This window comes from Squalius cephalus (genome assembly GCF_949319135.1).
Source record: "Squalius cephalus genome assembly, chromosome: 21".
Lineage (NCBI taxonomy): Eukaryota > Metazoa > Chordata > Actinopteri > Cypriniformes > Leuciscidae > Squalius > Squalius cephalus.
In genome coordinates, this window is record NC_137142.1 from 1,364,639 (window position 1) to 1,387,715 (window position 23,077).

The 23,077-nt window shown below is 41.2% G+C and overlaps 1 protein-coding gene across 4 annotated transcripts in view; it reads right to left on the reverse strand.

Annotated features, from left to right (window-relative positions):
* efemp1 (EGF containing fibulin extracellular matrix protein 1) overlaps window positions 1-21,976 on the reverse strand; it is a 23,777-nt gene extending 1,801 nt beyond the window's left edge. The window contains exons 1-10 of one of the 4 annotated variants that reach the window (XM_079855481.1): window positions 21,858-21,925; window positions 21,378-21,468; window positions 20,409-20,454; window positions 20,016-20,270; window positions 18,048-18,170; window positions 16,549-16,668; window positions 7,323-7,442; window positions 6,215-6,334; window positions 4,393-4,516; window positions 4,116-4,308 (exon numbers count right to left, since the gene is read on the reverse strand). In XM_079855481.1, coding sequence (XP_079711607.1) covers window positions 4,116-4,308; window positions 4,393-4,516; window positions 6,215-6,334; window positions 7,323-7,442; window positions 16,549-16,668; window positions 18,048-18,170; window positions 20,016-20,270; window positions 20,409-20,454; window positions 21,378-21,461 — 1,185 coding nt within the window. In that variant the 5' untranslated portion in view covers window positions 21,462-21,468; window positions 21,858-21,925. Of the gene's footprint in view, window positions 1-4,115; window positions 4,309-4,392; window positions 4,517-6,214; window positions 6,335-7,322; window positions 7,443-16,548; window positions 16,669-18,047; window positions 18,171-20,015; window positions 20,271-20,408; window positions 20,458-21,377; window positions 21,469-21,857 lie in introns of those variants that run through there. The other 3 variants (XM_079855480.1, XM_079855479.1, XM_079855482.1) reach the window with 3 other exon arrangements.
* Window positions 21,977-23,077: the final 1,101 nt, after the last annotated feature.

The window sequence follows — 23,077 nt, forward strand, 5'->3', positions numbered from 1 at the left end:
ATAACATGTGATGTAAGTGATTTCAACAAATCTATATACTGTCTAATGGAAAGCCATAGGAATTACATTTCTGAACTAACCAAAGTTTAACTATATTTCCCCACAGTGTGAGATATCCCGCTCTCGGGACAGAGCCCATCTCCTGCCTAATGTCTTCCTGTTTTCTCATGATACTTCAACTGAACTCGAGTTCAACACGATCAAGACATTTAGATTTGATGTTGTGCCACCAGGGAAAACAAAACTGAATTACGAGTGGGAAATGCGATACACAAATAAACTTGGCAGCATTACCTTCCTTATCTGTTCAAATGTGATAAGAAGAAAAGACTGAACGCAGGGTGTGATGAACGGCTTGTTGTCTTACAGCACCACTCAGTGGACAAACCACAACAGTTAAACTGACTTCAGACGAATGACACTGTTTTCTTCTAGAGCTGCTGTACAGCCGAACTGAACTCTGTTTGCATCATTTTCCTGTCATCTCTGTAAAGATGCTCTGAAACAATCGGCATTGTGTAAAGCGCTATAGAAATAAAGGTGACTTGACACATACACTTATGTTTTCTTTGTGCTTCAAAACCACTAAAAACAAATTGACATTGATAAAATTAAGCCACCACTTTAACCCTTGTGCGTCATTTAAAAATCATTACACAGATCCATAGTGGACAAAAATGTCAGTGTCAAAAAAACGGTCATAAAAATGTTACGATTAGGAGCGCAGACTTAAGTTTGGTCTCATTTTAAAGTTTTTATACTTATAGAAGTAACAAAAAAAAGTGAAAAAGTGAAACAAAACAAAAGTTACAGAGGTTTAAGTTTATGAAAATGATTAAACTATGTTAAAACTGCTAGAAAATCAAAGCCATAAATCTAAACGAAGTCGTGTTCCAAATTTGAGGTTGATAAAAATGAGCTTTCCGTAAGATTTTGTTTAGGCACAGTACCAGATTTTCTGTTCAAATGCACACACACACATCATTTTTTATTACACATATTCAAACCACACTCTGACATCCACACCAACACACACACACAATTATCGCTGCATAATGTATCCACTGGGCTCTATAATACACCGAAGCAGAAAACAGGAATAAAGCGTGTATTTGCTTTAAAGGCCAAACCTGAGAAATTGGCACCATCTGGTAAAAAAATAGTAAAACTGAAAATTTTGAAGCCTTGCCAACAGACCGAAAGTCTCTTGACAAAGACTGCATCATTTCATAGTTAAATGGCCCTGGGATTAAAAATTGCAGTTTTCAAACAGTACAATTCGAATAAAAATACACACCTGTGCAAAAATGTATGCAGTTGGCATTGGTAAAATTATCAAAAAAACAAAACTGAAAAAGACAAAAATGTCCATACGGTCGCACAAGGGTTAAACATGTTTAAAGGGGTCATATAATGGTACATGCATTTTTATACTGTACTGAAATGTGTGTTGGCAGTGCCTGTACACAACCATCATAAGATGATAAAAATCCATCCAGTGTTTTTTTTTAATCTTCTTATATGTTTTCCCCCGTCTCAAATCAAGCCGTTCGATGTGACGTCACAAAATCGACGCCCCTCCCACGATTGTTGATTGACAGCAGCGTTTCAACACAGACCCGCCCTCGCTCGTCAATCAAAGTAAGCGCGGATCGGCGCGGTCATTGTTGATACGCTGGAGCACTGTCTATGAGCAGAATGCGTCTAAGCGATTGTGGTGTTCTGTTCTTGGGTGTAATAACGGACACAGCAGTCATTTTCATTCGAAGGGAATATTCCCCACGATCAGGGGCATCACTAGGCCCTTTTTAGGGGGGCTTCAGCCCCCCTAAACTTCTGCCCAGCCCCCCTAAAAAATATTTGATTAATACATTTTTGATCGCTTCAGTCCCCTTTAGAAAAACTCATTTGAAACGGCGGCAAGCTGCGTCAAGTTTCGGCTCCTCCCCTTATCTGATCTGCTTGGATTTAGCGCATTTTTCAATCTGCAGGGGCGCCGAGCAGAGCGAACAACAGAGAGTACAAGGTGTGTCGTGAGTGCATTTATTGATAGATTGCTATGATATTACATCTGCATCGGTGCAGTTCTTTGTCATAAATGCATTGCAGTTTACATAATGTAATGTTACTGGAGCATTGGGAGCAACACGGGACGGTTCGGTTTCTCATCCAATACCAATACGTTTCGCTGCGTTCACCTTTCAGCCCTTATCAGTGTGATAGTTGTTTTTTATTCCTACAAAAATTAAGCGATTAACACCCATGAAAACATACTTTAGAAAACGATCATGATTTATTTTAATTTACTTTTTAAACTTTAAAACATATTATATTGTATTTCGGCATTACATTATGCAGCCATGCACAGAAATGATTAAAGACACACATCATTGTCTGAAAGCACTAGATGGCCCAGAGAGAGAAACATCATGTGGAGTTATTTTGTTTTGTATTAATAAATATAGTTTTGTATTAAGTAATAATGAATCAGTAGGAGTGTACATACATATATTAGAGTAAGAGTAGAGTAAAGGGATTTGTGATTTTCTTTTAAGTACTTGATTTATAGAAGTGGCAAATTTGATAATTCATGTTGTTATTTTTAATAAATAGAAATAAATATAGAACAGATTAATCATATTGCCAATAGACAATTACATTAATACACGTTTAGCTGGTTAGTTAAATGATTTGAAATTAAATAGATTTTCACGGGGTGACTTGATGAATAACCAACCGTATTGTTGATTACAAAGGCTAAAAAGCTTAAAAAATAAAATAATTTATATTTCATTGTAGATGGACTTAGTTACCTAGCTGTCCTGGTAGCTTTGTCTGAGAAAATGATTTATAAATCAACCTATCAGTTGACCCTATGTTTACTTTCTTCACTGACAGACAAAAATAAAAAGCCTATATCAGTCAAAGCTCAGCTTTAGGAGGGGAAAAGACAGAGCAAGATAAAAACAAAAAGAGTGTGATGCTGATGAGGTGAGAAAAAAACAGCTGCCCGCACATGGTTTTAAAGCTATTGTCATCCAATTTTTTTGGCCTTCAAAACATCTTAAAATGCACATATGTAGATCAGAGAAATCAAAATTTTCTCGGGGGAGCATGCCCCCGAACCCCCCTAGATACCTAACATTCGGTACCTCAGTGATTATAAAACCCTGACATATGCATGTTACTGGATGAATGAATGAAACTACTTAATAATGAGCATTAGACCATAAACTAACTTTTTTTTTTTTTTTTTACATCATACCCTCATTGGGGGCTGAGCCCCCCTAAAATGAAAATCCTAGAATCGCCCCTGCCCACGATCAACGTCAATGCTTTCATGTTTGCGCGAATCATTTCACACACCAGACTGCTTTATAAAGGAGGGTCAGCATAAAGCTGGTTTTGATAAGAAGCTGCTCCTGAAAAAAGGATCGGTACCAACTATTCGTGTTCCTGCTGAACCTCCAGAAGAAGAAGTGAGTGTAACGTTTTATTAACCTTTATATTAATATTTACAATATTATTCTTATTAATATTTATTATTATTAATCTTTGCAAATCACTTGCTGCACGCTTCACGATGAATGCGGCTGCTTACACTCAGGTACATTACGGCATGTTTTCTATGTACGACGTTCATAATCCCACGTTTATAATGAACAACACGTAATGGTTATTGTGTTACAAACGGTCAGAGCCATAATATATCTCTCTATATGGCTCTACAAACGGTGTCCGCACAGAACAGAGGGGCGGGGTGAGCAAAGCTCATTATCATTTAAAGACACATGCACTCAAACGGCGTGCTGAAAACAGAGCTGTTTTTGACCAGGTAAAATTAGTGTTTTCTTACAATACTAATGAGAATTTTTAATTAAAGTATATTACAAACTTTTAATTTAGACCCTAAAGAATCATATTAGCTTGTACAAAAATGGCATTATATGACCCCTTTAAAACAGCCAAGAATATGTTTGACAGAAAGAAATATCAAATGAAATGCAATAGGTGCTGTACTGACACCATGGCTGATTATGTAAGGGCTTAGGACAGTTTTAAGTGCTGGTTAGGGTTAGGGTTAGGGTTAGGGTAGGTTAGGTTTGGTTACTCACCCTAAGGAAGAACTGTCCTGCTTCATTGCCAGCTTTGATTCTGAAGGTGTAGTGAGCGCTGGGGAAGATGTTTGTGGCTTGAATCTGAAAGATATCTGCCGGTACGCTGCGCTCTGAATGAATGCTCATGTATTTGTAAACTATAGACTGTGGCAGGCCTCGACACGCAGCCGCGGACTGACACGAACACCGGCTAGGAATCAAAGCAAGAAGATTACTCTTTTTTTCCCCCATGCTTAAATGAGTTAAATCAAAACTTTAAAGTGTCCTGACTTACTTTTCGGCTGTCTGCACGTACGGCTCCTGACACGGGTTTTTAGGGTAACAGCGATGACCTCCGTAATAGTTCCAGCACATCTCATCTTCCCTACACTCATGGCCCGTTTCACACTCGTTGATGTCTTCCATACCGGAGAAAAGATTGTGATTAGCAATATGTCATATATGTATATATTATATATGAGAATGCAGATCTTACAACTTCCAAACAACACTTTCCATGCTCCACGTTGTCCCTTAATTTCTTAAGACTGCCGTAATATCTCGAATGCTTAAGAAATCTGGCGTCCAATTTCTAATTCACCATTTCTTACAAAAATGTCTATTGCATAGTACAGAGACTGCCAAGTTACCACTGATCTGTTGAAGGCGGCTGATTCTGGACTATAAACTATACTTGTCTATTTGTCTAAGTGCTGCCTTTAATACCAATTCTTACCAAGTTTTTTTTTTGATAAATTAATCTCTATTGGTATTGCTGGGGTCCCTCTCACTTGGTTTAGATCCTATTTCTCTGGTCACACTCAATTTGTCCAACTTAAAAACTTCCGATCATATTCCTCATCTGTTTCCACTGGTGTTCCTCAAGGCTCTGTCTTGGGCCCTCTTTAATCTATAATCTATTACCTCATGGTCATATTTTTAGGACATTTGGTATTAATTTACACTGCTATGTGGCTGACACTATATTTGTCCTTCAAGCCTATTTCTAGTCTTCTTTCTTCTTCCCTTTTGGACTTTTTAGATGAGATCAGGGTGCTTGTGCAATTTTTTTCAAGCTAAATACTGATAAAACTGAGGTTCTTCTTGTTGGCACTAAATCTAAATAATTTCCCCGTCTTCTAAGGTTAAGAGTTTGGGTGTCATCATTGATAGTAGCTTGTCGTTTGAAACACACATTAATAGTGTCACTCGGTCAGCATATTTCCACATATGAGCATCATTTGTCTTTGTCCATTCCTTACACTTATTCTTGTACATGATCTAGTTACTTCAAACATTGATTACTGTAACTCTCTCCTATTTGGCTACCTCTCAAACTTCTCCATAAACTTCAGATGGTCCAGAACTCAGCCACCGGCATAATTACTAGAACCACTTCCATTGAGCACATCTCTCCTGTTCTTCATCAATTACACTAGCTTACTTATAAATATCGCGTTTAGTACATGATTCAGCTTTTCACTTTTCAATCTGCACAATAGTCTTATTACTTTTAAATCCCTTCTTAAAACTCTTTTCTTTAAATGAGCTTTTCCTGTTTAATTTACTATCTTAATGTATCTTTTGAGGTTTCCCATCATGAGATCGTTTTGTGGATTTAGTTATAATGAAATAATTTTGGTTTTAATTACAAAAAAAATCAAACAACCTGAAAGTATTATGCAATCATTTAAAAAATTCTCCTTATATAGAACCCTTTTGGCATAAAGTGTTATTTAAAGCTTGATTCTATTTTGAACTCCATTGAAAGTTTTTTTTTCTAAGAGTGTAATATTTCCAATGGAAATTCCATTTACATGAGCACACCTATTATTGGGCACCATGACAAAGACTGTAGCAAGATACACACACAACCTTAAGCTAATATCTTTCCCTCTGTTTAGAACAAATAAACAGCATTTTTGTTTCAAGCATATCGATTAAAGAAATAAAAATAACAGGGGGTGAAGCAACATTTGAGCCCTGCATTGTTTCCATGATGTGTTTGGGAATTCCTGGCCGTCTTGCTCTGATGTGAAACATCTGGGAGATCATGATGGAGAGAAAAAAGGCCAGGCAAAGACGAGCGTTATATTTTATGAAGGAGGAGCCGATACCTTGACACATTCTTGTTCTCTGCAGCTGATATCCGTCTGGGCAGGTGCAGGAATATCCACCCGGGCTGTTCATACACACATACTGGCACATGTAGCTGGAGAACGCGCACTCATCGATGTCTGGACACACACCAGGACAACATACAACTCAACCAACTGATCTACTGATTTACCAACCAACTGATTTACTGCACTGACACTTTCAGATGAGAACAAAACTCAAACTAACTTGAGCTGAATAACCAAACTAATGTCTTCTGTGGAGCTGCTTATAGCTGAAGTGAACTCATTTCATAATTGATGAACTTTGCTCAGTTATTGAACTGAACTGAATCAACACTAAACTGATATGATCTGAATAATGACACTATTGTCTTTTTAGAGCTGCTTTACAGGTGACTTGACTAAAGGCATCATGATCTTTGTCTAAAACAAGGCTGAGGACAATCTAGCTGATGATAAAGAATGACATGTTGTGCTGCTGTCCAATTAAAATGTGGAAATCAAACATTTGGTGAATTTTAGATGAAAATGCACATACAAATGCATTTAAGTTTTGTTGAGTAAATGAACATCGGTAAACTTAAGCACTTTGTAGGCAGGTTAACTAACTCAGCCCAAACATATGAAATGAATCACAAATATACAAAGCAAATATGTAATATGCATGTTATGTGCTAGTCAGAATGTCATGTTATGAATACGATCTTCACACAACAACGCAATGGATCACAGACAATGAAAAACTGGCCCATAAAGAATTCATTATATTTTATTACAATAGTGTATTTTTGTTTTTGTTTTTTTGTTAAATTTTGATGCATATTTAAATTAATATATAAAATGTTTGAATGTCTGGTTTAATTCAGCACTTTCTTGTCAACTAATATTTGTGACGCCCTCTTGTGGACTGCTGATTTACAAAATATGGTGTACACTTATCTTTCCCTCGAACTGAAATCATTTCTTTAGAGTCTTTTGGCAGCTCTCATCTCTATATAAGCACTGAGCGTGTTTCACGGCTTCAAACTAATGCCTTCGAGAAAGGAGTGTAGTCAGATCCAGCATATTTAAATCAAGCACAGGAACATGCAGAATAAACACTTACCCACACAAGAGACTGAGTCCGGGGCGAGTTCATAACCCCGATCACACTGGCAGATGTACGAGCCCAGCAGGTTGAAACACTGATGCTGGCACGGCTGAGCCAGATCACACTCATTCACATCTGAAAAACAAGCCAAATCCAATATTGAAATCATTTTTTTAAATGTCAGTTAATAGTAAGATATATTTCAGACATTGTTTGGCCAGTTAGTTCATAAATTTCCTCTCCCACAATAAAAACATTTCCAAAACATGTCAAAGCATCAAGCAGGAGTATGCGATATGTATTGTCTAGGATAATATTGGAATTGTTGTTTTAATGATGTGTGAGCTGATATTATCAATTATGTCAATCACTTTTATTACCCCCCCTACCAAAAAAAAAAAAAAAAAAACTAAAAAAAACAGGCCTTAATAGTGCACACTTTCTTGTTTCTTGTTTATTTATTTATATAGCACTGTTAAAACACAACCGAGGTTGAACCAAAGTGCTTTACATAAAGATTCTATAAAAGGATAAAAATAAGGACACACATAGACCAGTAAATAGACAACATATAAAACATCACATCTAACCATTATAGGCTACCGACATTAGATGCACTTTCAACAGATTCTTAAACATTGACAGCGATTTGGCAGACCTGATAGATAGCGGCAGCTCATCCCACTGTCTCGGCCCTGTTACTGCAAAGGCCCGGTCGCCCTTATGTAGGCGACTTTCACTGAAGCTTATTAAAATGTCACTGAAAATCAAGATATGGGAGCAAAAATGCCTATTGTCCCAATCCTAAGTCACCAGCCCAGTCACCAGAACTACACTTCCCAGCATCCCGTCTGGTCCCCACCTGCACTCAGTCAGCCATTATCACACCTCTGCTCCAGCCCCTGACCAGAGTCCAGAGAAGGCTCCAGCCCCTGACCATAGTCTAGTGATGGCTCCAGCCACTGATCAGAGTCCAGTGATTGCTCCAGTCCCTGACCAGAGTCCAGAGAAGGCTCCAGCCCCTAACCGTAGTCTAGTGATGGCTCCAGCCACTGATCAGAGTCCAGTGATTGCTCCAGTCATCACACCTATCACACCTCCACAGTTAATCACTCGTCATCACCCATGCACCGGCTCATGATCTCCCTACATAAGCAGTCACACTCCTCATCACAGTTATCTGGTCTCGTCGTTCAACACTGAACTATCACCAGATTACCTACTTGTGCATCAAACTGTCCTGTCCTTTGTCTTCTTCAGACTTCTGTGTATCCTCGTCTGCCTGACTTCAGTCCTCCGGTCACTTCTCATCTCAGTATCACCATAACAATCAGAGACTCACCTGCTAACTTTATATGTGTTATTCCAAAAACTCTGTTCAGACGTTACCTGTGTCTGCATTCTTCTGTTCCATGACAGAAGACCAGACCAAACAACGACAACAAAAGCCGCACTATGAGCCTTTCCCTCACCTCTAGAGATCCAGCGAATCTGCTCATCTCCATTTTTGGTCATCCAATTGAGGATTAGGTAAGACAATTTCCTGAAATTTCCAACTTGGTTCCATGGAATGATGGTACCATGAAGATCATGTTTTGAGTAGATTAGATGACCATCTTTATCACCAGATACCAGCGTCAGCTACCACTTGTTCCCTCAAGAGCTACACTGATTATGTGCTGTGGCTAAGTGGTTCTTCCCTCACTGTCGGCGAGGTTGAAGACGATGCCAGTTCCATTCAGTCGCTTTTTCTCCAGTCCACTCCAGCCATCAGAAGTTTTTTCCATCAAGCGACCAAACACCACCTGACTCCTCCCAAGTCCTTTGCCATCTTCACTCCTCATGCGAGCACAAGTCTCACCAGTCATCATGGCCGCCAAGCCAGAGTCTCCAGTCTTCCCTCGAGCACAGAAGATGGTATTGAACAGCACCAACCTGGGAGCGAAAGTGGCCTGCAGTTATTTCCGTCTGAAAGGCCCTGAAGAAATCTTCCCCTCTCAGGGGGAATCTCCATACATCCAGAATCCACTTCCAAATTCATTCCAGTCTGTGAAATTCACCAATCTGTTCCAGTGAGAGAAATTCCAGAGCCCGTTCCCACCCCAGTGTCAGCTCCTGAGAATGCAGAGCTGACCATTATGGCCAAGGCCATTTTACCGCAGTCCAGTGATGGCTCCAGCCCCTGACCAGAGTCCAGAGAAGGCTCCAGCCCCTGACCATAGTCTAGTGATGGCTCCAGCCACTGATCAGAGTCCAGTGATTGCTCCAGTCCCTGACCAGAGTCCAGAGAAGGCTCCAGCCCCTGACCGTAGTCTAGTGATGGCTCCAGCCACTGATCAGAGTCCAGTGATTGCTCCAGTCACTGACCAGAGTCCAGAGAAGGCTCCAGCCCCTGACTGCAGTCTAGTGATGGCTCCAGCCCCTGACCGCAGTCTAGTGATGGCTCCAGCCCCTGACCGCAGTCTAGTGATGGCTCCAGCCGCTGAGCAGTCCAGTGATGGCTCCAGCCCCTGACCGCAGTCCAGTGATGGCTCCACCCCCTGACCGCAGTCTAGTGATGGCTCCAGCCGCTGAGCACAGTCCAGTGATGGCTCCAGCCCCTGACCAGAGTCCAGTGATGGCTCCAGCTCCTGACCAGAGTCCAGTGATGGCTCCAACCCCTTAGCACAGTCCAGTGATGGCTCCAGCCCCTTAGCACAGTCCAGTAATGGCTCCAGCCACTGACCAGAGTCCAGTGATGGCTCCAGCCCCTGAGCACAGTCCAGCTATGGCTCCACCCACTGACCAGAGTCCAGTGATGGCTCCAGCTCCTAACCAGAGTCCAGTGATGGCTCCAACCTCTGAGCACAGTCCAGTGATGGCTCCAGCCCCTGACCAGAGTCCAGTGATGGCTCCAGCCCCTGAGCACAGTCCAGTGATGGCTCCAGCCCCTGACCAGAGTCCAGTGATGGCTCCAGCTCCTGACCAGAGTCCAGTGATGGCTCCAACCCCTTAGCACAGTCCAGTGATGGCTCCAGCCCCTTAGCACAGTCCAGTAATGGCTCCAGCCACTGACCAGAGTCCAGTGATGGCTCCAGCCCCTGAGCACAGTCCAGCTATGGCTCCACCCACTGACCAGAGTCCAGTGATGGCTCCAGCTCCTAACCAGAGTCCAGTGATGGCTCCAACCTCTGAGCACAGTCCAGTGATGGCTCCAGCCCCTGACCAGAGTCCAGTGATGGCTCCAGCCCCTGACCAGAGTCCAGGGATGGCTCCAGCTCCTGAGCACAGTCCAGTAATGGCTCCAGCCCCTGAGCACTGTCCAGTGATGGCTCCAGCCCCTGACCAGAGTCCAGTGATGGCTCCAGCTCCTGAGCACAGTCCAGCTATGGTTCCAGCCACTGACCAGAGTCCAGTGATGGCTCCAGCTCCTAAACAGAGTCCAGTGATGGCTCCAACCCCTGAGCACAGTCCAGTGATGGCTCCAGCTCCTGAGCACAGTCCAGTGATGGCTCCAGCCACTGACCAGAGTCCAGTGATGGCTCCAGCCCCTGAGCACAGTCCAGTGATGGCTCCAACCCCTGAGCACAGTCCAGTGATGGCTCCAGCCCCTGACCAGAGTCCAGTGATGGCTCCAGCCCCTGACCAGAGTCCAGTGATGGTTCCAGCCCCTGAGCACAGTCCAGTGATGGCTCCAGCCCCTGACCAGAGTCCAGTGATGGCTCCAGCCCCTGACCAGAGTCCAGTGATGGCTCCAGCCCCTGAGCACAGTCCAGTGATGGCTCCAGCCCCTGACCAGAGTCCAGTGATGGCTCCAGCCCCTGAGCACAGTCCAGTGATGGCTCCAACCCCTGAGCACAGTCCAGTGATGGCTCCAGCCCCTGACCAGAGTCCATTGATGGCTCCAGCTCCTGAGCACAGTCCATTGATGGCTCCAGCCCCTGACCAGAGTCCAGTGATGGCTCCAGCCCCTGAGAACAGTCCAGTGATGGCTCCAACCCCTGAGCACAGTCCAGTGATGGCTCCAGCCCCTGACCAGAGTCCAGTGATGGCTCCAGCCCCTGACCAGAGTCCAGTGATGGTTCCAGCCCCTGAGCACAGTCCAGTGATGGCTCCAGCCCCTGACCAGAGTCCAGTGATGGCTCCAGCCCCTGACCAGAGTCCAGTGATGGCTCCAGCCCCTGACCAGAGTCCAGTGATGGCTCCAGCCCCTGAGCACAGTCCAGTGATGGCTCCAGCCCCTGACCAGAGTCCAGTGATGGCTCCAGCCCCTGAGCACAGTCCAGTGATTGCTCCAACCCCTGAGCACAGTCCAGTGATGGCTCCAGCCCCTGACCAGAGTCCATTGATGGCTCCAGCCCCTGAGCACAGTCCACGGGGGGGGGGGGGGTTTGATTAATATCAATATTCCTGTAGATCAGTTAAAACATGCTGTGGCTAGAGTGTGATCAGTTCAAATCAGAGCAGCAACTAAACACACATACACTGCAGTAGTAACATTAAGTTAAGTTTTGCACTAATACCTAATGATAATAAAATTTGGATCAGTATAGTTTAACACTTCTCCCATCTGCTTAGACACTGCTCTTATTTAATCTAGTTCCACCCCCATGTTCCTAGCCCTTCCTCCATCTCATCATCCTCTTGCTCTACCGGCTCTCTCCTATTCCCTGTCTTCCCAGTCTTCTGAATCATGGCCAAAGCCTAGGACATTTGACCTCCACTTCGGCCCTCTGATCCCCTGATTCCGCCTTGACCCTACAAACCCTTGGCTCCCGTCCTTCTGGCTCCACAGCAGTACCTCATCCTTCCGGCCTCACCGTGGCCTTTGATTTTCTGGTTCCACCTTGGACTTCCGGACCTTCACCCCCTTTGCTCTGCTCCACCTCTTTCTTCCGATCCCGCGGATCTACCTTGGTCCTCCGATCTTCCGGTTCCACCTTGGGTCTCCAATCCTGCAGCACCAAATCCCTGGCTCTGCTGTGGTCCAATGCTCCTTGGGCTGTGCCATTGTTCTCAATCCCTCCATCTTTGCTGTGGTCTCCTTCACTGGTTCTGCCATGGTTTTCTTTAATAAAACACCCTGTAACTAGATCATTGTCTCAACTATTCCTTCCACTCCACAAACACAATATTACAACTACTTTTAAGACACAATATTGTCTCGTTTTGCTCCATTTTGCCAATGAAAATATTTTCAAACAAAGCCACAACAGACCCATTGTATATCTCTGAGCAACACACAGCAGTTTCGTTTCTAAATAAATCTGCATTAAATGAATGAATTCATTCTTTGATTAGTAGGGGGTGTCCACATTTATACATGGCCATTTTTTCTCAAGTTGTTCTTTAGTGTATTTCTTCACCGAGTCTAGAAGCAAAATCGAGATTCCTCGTTTTTTAGTTACAGTTGGTCACCAGATGCATCTTTTGAACTGATTATAAAAGAAACATTCTTCTGTTCTTCTGTCATGAGGATTAACAAAATCATTCCCTGCAGGACCTTGGACAAATTCGGTGTGTTTGTACTTGTCCTAAGAGCCATTCTTATCAGTATGTTCTTCAGTTTCCACTGAGTACATGATTTCCATGTACAAATGCTTTTGCAGGAAACCTTTCCTCACTAAGGAATTCCTTATCACGTTGTTGATCAAAGAACATATTTTATTGGCAAAGATCTTCATGGTTTGATTCACGAGTTAGGCATCATTATAAAGTTTCACATTCCTTACTGTTCTCAGAACAACTTAACAATGTTGATTTGCAAATGACAGCTTTGAAACCTTGGGATTGATCCCAACTGCTCTCTCTCTCCTTTTAAAATATGTTGTGCTAATAGATTCACCTTTAATTTGAAGCTCCTCTTGCTCCTGTCCATTCCACAAGACCTTTTAAATTCCTTTGTGAAAGATCTGATATCAAATTCTTGGCAGAACTTTGAAGCATGCTAATCTGAGAGACTTCTTGCCCATTTATCATTAGGACATCTATTTCACTTTATGGAATTGACACAGTGATCATAAGAGTAACCGAATGTGTCTATTATTTAATCTATTACTCTAAAATATAGGAAGCTTCATGTATGTTGCCCAATATTGAATATTCTACAGTGAATATAACACTTAAAAGCACTGACCGCCATCTTAACTCCAACAATCCCCTTTAATCCCATGCTATTTTAATCCACTGGCTCAATCAAATGTATTTCTTATAAAGAAAGGGAAGAGCAGTAGATTAGAAATGTATGTTGTTAAAGGAGAACTCCGGTCAATTTTAACATTGAGCTCATTTTTTTGTACATTTGGAGTGCTGTCAATACAGAGAACAACGACAAAAATCGGTGTTGCCTACACCGTGTTATCCTCTTTTTAAAATTTGCACCCTGTTGACTTCAATGGGGCAAGTTTTAAACCTGATTTTAGCCTCTTAACATCCTTGATGTGTCATTACAAGTGCACAGAAAATGTGAGTGATTCCTTCAGAGTGAACACGAGTGAATCTGACTGCAGTAGATGTGAAAGATATGGATAAAAATGATGTTATTTAAGCCAGTGCAAATACCTGTGTTTACATCCTGTTTTCGGTTGAAGTCCAAAGTAGTCGATTGCAGAGTTCACGCGCATAGGTTTAGTTACCTATGATCACGCGCGTGAACTCGGCAATCGACTACTTGTAATGTAAACAGGATGTAAACACAGGTATTTGTGCTGGCTTAAATAACATCATTTTTATACATATCTTTCACATCTACTGCAGTCAGACTCACTCGTGTTCACTCTGAAGGAATCACTCACATGACCTGTGCACTTGTAATGACACATCAAGGATGTTAAGAGGCTAAAAGCAGGTTTAAAACTTGCCCCATTGAAGTCAACAGGGTGCAAATTTTAAAAATAGAATAACTCGGTGTAGGCAACACCGATTTTTGTCGTTGTTCTCTGTATTGACAGCACTCCAAATGTACAAAAAAATGAGCTCAATGTTAAAATTGACCGGAGTTCTCCTTTAAGGACAGGATTTGTCCACCAGAGGGTAAAAAGCAAAAGCAAAACAGGAACACACACACACACACACACACACACACACACTCACTCACTCACGTCTGGTCCACTATCTCTGTGGAGACTCTCCACAGACTAATGGTTTTTATACTGTACACACTGTATATTCTCTCCCCTTACACAGGTTAGCGTGTTACCCCTAAACCTACCCATCACAGAAAACTTTCTGCATTTTTTGAATGTAAAAAAAAACACTTTTTAGAATGTTTTTAACCCAGTAAGACCCAAATATAGAAAAAAATGAGCAAATTTTTTTTTGACCTCCCAGATATTGTTTTAGGAGGCCTCTGATGTAGAAATGAAAGAGTTTTCAGATTTTTTACGTTTTAGTAAGTTTTTAGGAAAATGTTGTAAATTTGCAACGTTGGGCATTGTTGGGAGCAGAACTTCTGTGTTTGTACTCACTTTGTCTGAACAGATATACAGAACATTTAAGCATTCATTTGCAGGGTTGATTGCTTACTTAGCCCCATAACAGTATATATCATGAGTAATAACCATACAACAATCATAGTTTTATGAATAAGCATTTATTAATAAAAAATATTGGAAAAAAATATTTACAAAACTTTTCGTAAAAAAAAACAAACAAAAAACTGTGGTTTGAAGGCAGTCTGTGTTCACTTGCAGTGATAGTCCCTAAAACAGTTATTTTCATCTGTTAAGCACAGGCGAACATTGCACTTGCTACACAGTGTGTTTGTGTATCCATCATAAAAGACCTTTCTGCGCTGGTGGCATTCTGAAATGGAAACATTTAAAAATAATGTGAACAATTAACATTAGATATGTGAACATTAAATATGTGAATAATACATATGGGTCTTACATTGTAGTAGATAAACTGAAAGAATAGACAGGGTGGTAGACCATGTGGGTAGAAATCTAAGTATTTCCATTAGCATGCCCATAAGTATTATAATTTCAATGAAGTGATAATCAACATTTCAATACATTCAAACAATACTGTCTATTGCAGCCTATTATGCTCTCTACTTATCATACTAAAGGAACACATGCATCCCCCCAGAGCACTTACAGGTTCACATTCAAGACCATTTGCACCTGTCCCTGGACAATGCAACAGGCATCCCAAGAATTCCAGAACATTCAGAATCTGTTTTTCTATCTCCTAATGCTACTAACTGCTGCTTGGGCAACACTGAGAAAAAATGGCTCAGGATCATTTAGAAGTTAAAAAACAAACAAAAAACTACAAAGATACAGGGAGTTTCAAATACTGCTATAGATGCTGAAGTTTCAAATATCCCATACAATTTATTCATGTGTTTAATAATGGTCTAAGATAAACTAAGTAAAACAATTAACAGAAAAACACATTTAGAGCTTAGTTACAATGAATCACTACATTTCTACTACATTTTTTTTTCAATTTGTGATCATTTGAAAAGTGCAGTGTCCTTATGTAATGTGTAAGGTGCACAGGCTATTTTGACTACCAATCTGACCCAACGTTGTAGAATTACAACATAGACATAACAAGCTCTAAATCAAATTGGATGAAAGTTTTCCAAAATAACTAAATATGTACATGTTCTAGACATTATAATAAACACCCCAAAAAATATTTAAGCAATTTTACTTACTTTAATCCTGACAAATCCAGTCATGCAAAAAAAAGGAGATGAGCTCAGCGGGAAGTTTGCAGGTAGAGTGAGTTCATAGCCAGATGACCGGACCTATAAACACTTCTTCTATCCAATAGCATTGTGAGGACAAACAACAGGACCCATTAACTATGTAAATGTGGTTTTGAGAGAAAAAAACATTTGCAGGCATTTTTTCTGAATTGTTAAAAGTGATGTTGTAAATTTGCGCTATTTTCATAATGAGGACTCAGGAAATGTCCTCATAAACCACGTTTACTTTGTAATACCAGTATAATACCCATGTCATTATACAAATTTGTGTCCTCATAAATCATATAAACACACAGACACAGACACACAGACACACACGCACACACACACACTCTTGGACAGAAAGGCAGGTCTGGTCTTTAACTCACCTACACAGCTGTGGTTATTGCTGGCGAGCTGGTATCCACACACACACACACACACACACACACAGGTCTGGTCTTTAACTCACCTACACAGCTGTGGTTATTGCTGGCGAGCTGGTATCCACACACACACACACACACACACACACACACACAGGTCTGGTCTTTAACTCACCTACACAGCTGTGGTTATTGCTGGCGAGCTGGTATCCATCATTGCACTCGCAGTGGTAAGAGCCAGCGGTGTTCACACATGTGTGCATGCAGAAGTGTGACAGCAGACACTCGTTTCTATCTGCAAAGAGGTTTACACAAACACTGCTCATATAACCCATGGAATTCTTCACAGATTTGCAGGGTGATAATGGTAACATCTCCTTTTTGTTTTTGATTATTGTTTGATAGACCAAATCTGATGAAATATTTGCAAGGGTTTCAGGGAGTTTTAAGGGGGGACCTCAGTCTTAGTTCATGTTGATGGTTGATGAGAAATATATTGACTGAACCTTCCACACATGCACGCAACAGATCCGCAGATACACAGGAATGCACGTACCGGAAGAACGCACAAAAGCAGTTTTCTTTGCAATACAATTCACAAATATGTGTCCTGTAATTTAATGCACATAGAGATGCTAAGCTGATTGTACTTCTATTCTTCCTCGAGACAAGAGTACACTGCCACCCGCCAGCAGTCACTGAACACACGAGGCCTTTCTATTCCTCCACAACGAGGCACAAACACTTTCCAGAACCTTCACTCTCTCCGCTCCTCTCTGGTGGAATGAGACATGAGAGACATTACAGAAGATCATTGAAAGTCAGAAACATTTTACATGCTAGGGTCTCGCCAGTCAATCTGCGACATTTCTACCACTGATTAAAATACTACCAGTAACTACAGTCGGTGCATGGGGGAAAAAATCTTCACAGGCTAGTGTATACGCTCTCGCACTGTTTTTCCCAATGAGTCAAGTCAAGTCAAGTCAAGTTTATTTATATAGCGCTTTTCACAATACAGATTGTATCAAAGCAGCTTCACAGTATTAAATTAAAATAATACATCAATGTTTGTTTCTAGTGGAACGTCCACGTTTGGTAATGCTGATCAATAGTATTGTTGATTGATTAATTAAATTAAATATCCCCAAATATCCCCAACTGAGCAAGCCAAAGGCAACAGTGGCAAGGAACCGAAAAACTCCATCAGGTGACCTAATGGAGAAAAACAAAACCTTGGGAGAACCCAGGCTCAGTCGGGGGCCAGTTCTCCTCTGGCGTTTATGAACTAGAGACCGGAATAAACTGTAAGATTAAAAGTATTATATGAATGCCTGGCTGAAGAGATGCATCTTTAATTTAGTTTTAAACTGGGAGAGCGAGTCTGAGCAACGAACAGTATCCGGAAGACTATTCCAGAGTTTTGGAGCTAAATGTGAAAATGCTTTCCCTCCTTTGGTGGATCTGGATATCCTAGGTATGACCAAAAGCCTCGAATTTAGTGATCTTAAAGAGCGCGATGGATTATAGGGCGATGGCCAATGGACAAGGAAACCCCAGTAAGACCACGCTAGTCGACCAGTTCAACCAACAAAACAAGCTGAGCCTCTATCTTAACCAGTGAAATCACAAGACCACTTTCACCAGACAAGTGTTGTTTTCTGTCTGACTCACCCACACACTGATCTCCGTGCTTCTGGTATCCAGGAGGACACTGGCAGGTGTAAGAGCCTCTGGTGTTGAAGCAGGTCTGATCTGCAGTGCAGGTGTGTGTGGCCTGAGCGCACTCGTCTACATCTGCACACACACACACACACACACACAAACACACACACACACACACACACACACACACACACACACACACACACACACACACACACACACACACACACACACACACACACGCGCACACACACACACTGATCAATGCGTACCATGGTGAAAACAAGTCTAGAAAATCACTAATTTATCACATTAAAGGGATGGTTCGGAGTAAAATCAGCCTAGGGTCCTTTGCACCATGACCTCGAGCTGAACACCCCCCAGAAGCCTTTTTCCCCTTGGCTGAACATTATTAAAGTTAGAGCTTATTTAGAGATATCAGCCGGATGGTTTAGTGCAGGCGCTAATGGATCCTATGATGTATCTGGTAAATTACCGCACTAATAATGCCCAGAATGGCACCAAACTTCTACAGTAGTACAAATAGGTTCTGTACTCATAAAACGAGGCATTGGAAAGTTTGTAAGTTCATCAGGAGTTTATTTAAATAACACTTGCCTGATGGCTAATGCTACCGCTAACCCGGACGTCGACGTCACTTCAGTGGTTTGGGAAAAGCCTGTAAAAGTCCTGCAGAAAGCGATGCGTAAGGATGTAGTGTACCGGCGAATTATTATTTTTTCCAAAGTGTTGACAACTTAGTGTTAACTAATAATTGTTGCAAACTGGCATTACCAACAAAATATCAGTGGATTCCTGGAACTGGGCGTCGTTACACTACATCCTTATGATCGCTTTCTGCAGGACTTTTACAGGCTTTTCCCAAATCACTGAAGTGACGTCGACATCCGGGTTAGCGGTAGCATTAGCATCAGGCAAGTGTTATTTAAATAAACTCCTGATGTACTTACAAACTTTCCAATGCCTCGTTTTATGAGTACAGAACCTATTTGTGCTACTGTAGAAGTTTGGTCCATTCTGGGCATTATTAGTGCGGTAATTTACCAGATACATCCTTGGATCCATTAGCGCCTGCACTAAACCTGATATCTCTAAATAAGATCTAACTTTAATAATGTTCAACCAAGGGGAAAAAGGCTTCTGGGGGGTGTTTGGCTGGACTTCATGGTGCAAAGGACCCTAGGCTGATTTTACTCCGAACCATCCCTTTAATATGTTCTTTAATAACGTCATAAATTGTAAATCAGAAAGCATCATTAATCTAGTTTACATGATGAGACGGTAAAAACCAGCAACTACAACTACAACATGTTCTAAGAATGTTTTGCTAATATTCCCATTAGATATAAAAACCTTATTTCTGAATGTTCTCTCGACTTTCATTTCAAACTTTTTAAAATGTTTTAAAAATGTTTATTTATTTATTTTGTATTTTATTAGATATGAGGACATTAAGGAAACATTCCATTATATAATTTTGCAAACATTATGGAACATTCATTTTGAATGTTCTCTGAATTAGTATGGAAGTACATTTTTATTTTATTTCTTCATTTAAAACACTATTTAAGACCAGATAGCTCTGAATGAACGGTCTGTTAATGTTACTGGAAGAACGTTTGTTCATAACTTTGAGAGAACCTTGCCAGAACCTTCCCTGTTCGCTGGACTCAGATCTACAGGATGGAGAGTGCCGTTCAGGTCTTCATCACAGAACTCGTATCAAACCCTACGATACACGGCCTCCTTCTCCTCCTCCAGGCCATTCTTCAACTCTATCTCCTGCTCAAAGCTCTGATTATATTATTTTGCATACTCTTATCTCGTTTGCACATTAAGCTTCTCCTTGTACATATATATGTTATACTACGTCATCTATGTTGTGTGCTTTCCTCAGTGAGCCTGTCTTTCAGACACAAGGCTAGTAATGCTAGCGTTTAAACAGCGCTGTCGTACCTTGACAGAAGTTCTGCTCATCGCGTGTGAATCCAGGCGAGCAGCGAGTGTCTCCCGCTCTGGGGTTCGAGCGGGTCTGTGGGTTCAGGGGGTTAACAGGGCTTTGGGGAGCAGGGTTTGATGATTGTGATGACTCGTCCCCATCGCTGACGAAGATCTGTGCGTTCTGAGGGAGGCAGAGGTATCCGCCGTAGTGGTTTATGCACTTCATGCCCCCTTTACAGGCGTCAGAAACAAGGGCACACTCGTCGATATCTGTTCACAGACACGGAGAAACCTGCTGTTACTGTAGGCTCTGGTTCACCTTCTCACAGACGGAAACTGACAAAAACACAACAGTAGGCCATACAAGGCCAGAGAGAGAGTATTATATCAACAATACTACTTTATTACCTTTGCATACCTCTTTAATGGGATCATATTCATAGCCTTCTGTGCACTGCTGTGAACAAGAACAATCACTGTATGAGAATCACACCAGTCAGTTTAACACATATATGAGCTGTAATAACAAAACAATCATATCTGTTATTTAGCTGCATGTAAATAGGCCTGTCACGATCGTTTCATATGAAGGAAGTGTTTTTTCTGCCCTATATCCCCCTGCTGAAACACACACACACACACACACTCCCAGCTTGACCAGCTCTCCCAGCCTGAAGGTAAAGCCGCTAAAACCAGCCGACCTGCTTAGCTTCTGTTTCTTTCAGCGGGGACATCTGAAGCCATTTCTTTAATCATTCAAAATTCCCTTAATTAAAAAAGAATCTAAATACTGTTACTGTCACAGCTTCTTTCACAGATTATTTTATTACTTTATTAGTAAATATGTTAACTTCAGCAATCCTAAATCACACTATTTGTAATTAGACATCGGTGTGTTTTGTTCTTTATAAAAAATAAAAATAAAAAAAGAATTCCCTTTTTGGATGGCAAAATATAATTTTTAATTAACCTGCAAAATTATTGCGGTTATCTCAAATAATTGTGATTAGATGGAATAAACATGATCAGGCGATTAATGGTAACGTCGATTTTGCCAAATAAGACATGTTCCTGAATTATCCACTTTTGTTGATCCTGGAACAACATGTCTGAAAATTTAGTCTTAACCATATCCATATCCCTATTCCTAACCCTAACCGTAACTTATCACTAACAGTAACCGTAACTTATCCCTAAAATCAGAGGGAATGATGGTGAATCACACTGATATATAAAGCACCTTACCCTGATTGTAAGCCTAAACTTGATCTACACTGTAAACTTCCCTCTCAAATCTGATTGGTTGATTGAAATGTTTCTCCAGGATCAACAATAATCAATAATCGTGACAGGCCGGTATGTGAATAATGCACTTGCCGTATATGACACAGGCTCTTCTGCCTCTTGAGAAACTACACGGGCAACAGCTGTGATTATCAGGAAGATTCCCAACATCATCATCCTGGTTCTACACGGGTTAAACACACCAAAACAACACTTAACACCTGTACTTACATCATCACAGCTGAACATGAGAGAACATTTCATTCTGCTTTCATTGGCTCAGCTCCAGTCGCATACTTCTCTAGAAATGTCTACTGCAACTATTTCATATTTAATTACACGCAGCCATAAAACACTTAAACAACGCGTTCAGCGCAGATCAATACTGTACGATATTAGTAATATGATCTGTTTCTGCACAAGAGTCTATTTTTATGAATTCACTTCAAGCCCAAAACGCAAAGACATCACTGTTTAACACACTTTTATTAAATAATGTTCTGATAAATCATAAAGTAAATCATATAAAATGAACAAACAGCTCATATAATACTTGATGTTGCTAAAGCTCACCTGAGCTGCTGAGAGTCGCAGTGAGTCGCAGTGGAGTCCGGAGAGGATGATGAGGCTCTGATGTCTGATCCGGAATGTCTGGGATGTTTGAGGAAGACCTCGTGACGTCATCGCCGCTGAGGAATGTGGGAGCGGAGAACAGGTTGTTTCCCGCTGCGGGAGTTTGATGAGTTTGATGGGTTTGATGGGTTTGTTGCTCGGGCTGAAGGATGTGTCTCCCTCCACAGGCTGTTTGATAAACTCACTGATGCCAGCCATTGTGCTCAGATTTTAAATAGGTCAGTTTGTAATGCCATTCGAGTCCATATCGTTTCAATGCATTAATCATAAATGTCCAGAATCTGAGCTGTAAACTATGCCATGCTTGATCACTTTATGCAAGTGTAACCCCCACATTACATTTGTAATAAAATAACTGATTTTCCCTGACTCTGCATTATGTTTGCTTTTTAACATCTTTTGAATATTGCAACATGATCAGTGATCACTACAAGAAAGACTGCACATGCATCACAAAACCTCATTACAGTTTATTTTTAAATACATTTTTTTAAAAAAAATCTAATCCAATGCAAAGAGCAGTAAACTATGCCATGCACTTGATCACTTCATGATCAAGCACCTCTTCACATTAAATTTGCATTTAAATAACTGATTTTCCCTGACTTTGCTTTGGATTTGATTTTTTTATGCATTTAAAAAAAACTGTAATGAGGTTTTTTGATGCATGTGCAACTTGCAAGATCATTTATGTTGCAATATTACATTCAAAAGCTGTTTAAAAAGCATATTTTAATATCTTCATTCATGTATTTATTACATGTACAATATTAGAATATAATGATTCATACACTAATAGAGTTTAAGTTGGGTCAAAAAACACATGATAACAATCCACAAAACAAGAAACCGAATCCAAAATGTAATCATATAAACACAAGAGCTGCAGATTAGAGCCATAATCAAACCTACAATAACAGGAAACACAGGAAACGGAGCTCAGCTAATGAGACTGAATGAACCGTCAGGTTATTTGAACATACAAACAGGACATGGAGCACAGGTGATGGAAATGAGACCGTGAGAACCACTGAGTGATCGACTCATTCGGAGGGCTCACGTCTCAGTGAGTCCAAACAAACACACACTCTTTTCTTCTGAACACTGACGCACACAGCTAGGGTCTCCGGGCCCCGGTGCAGGTTGTCGCTGTGGGCCCT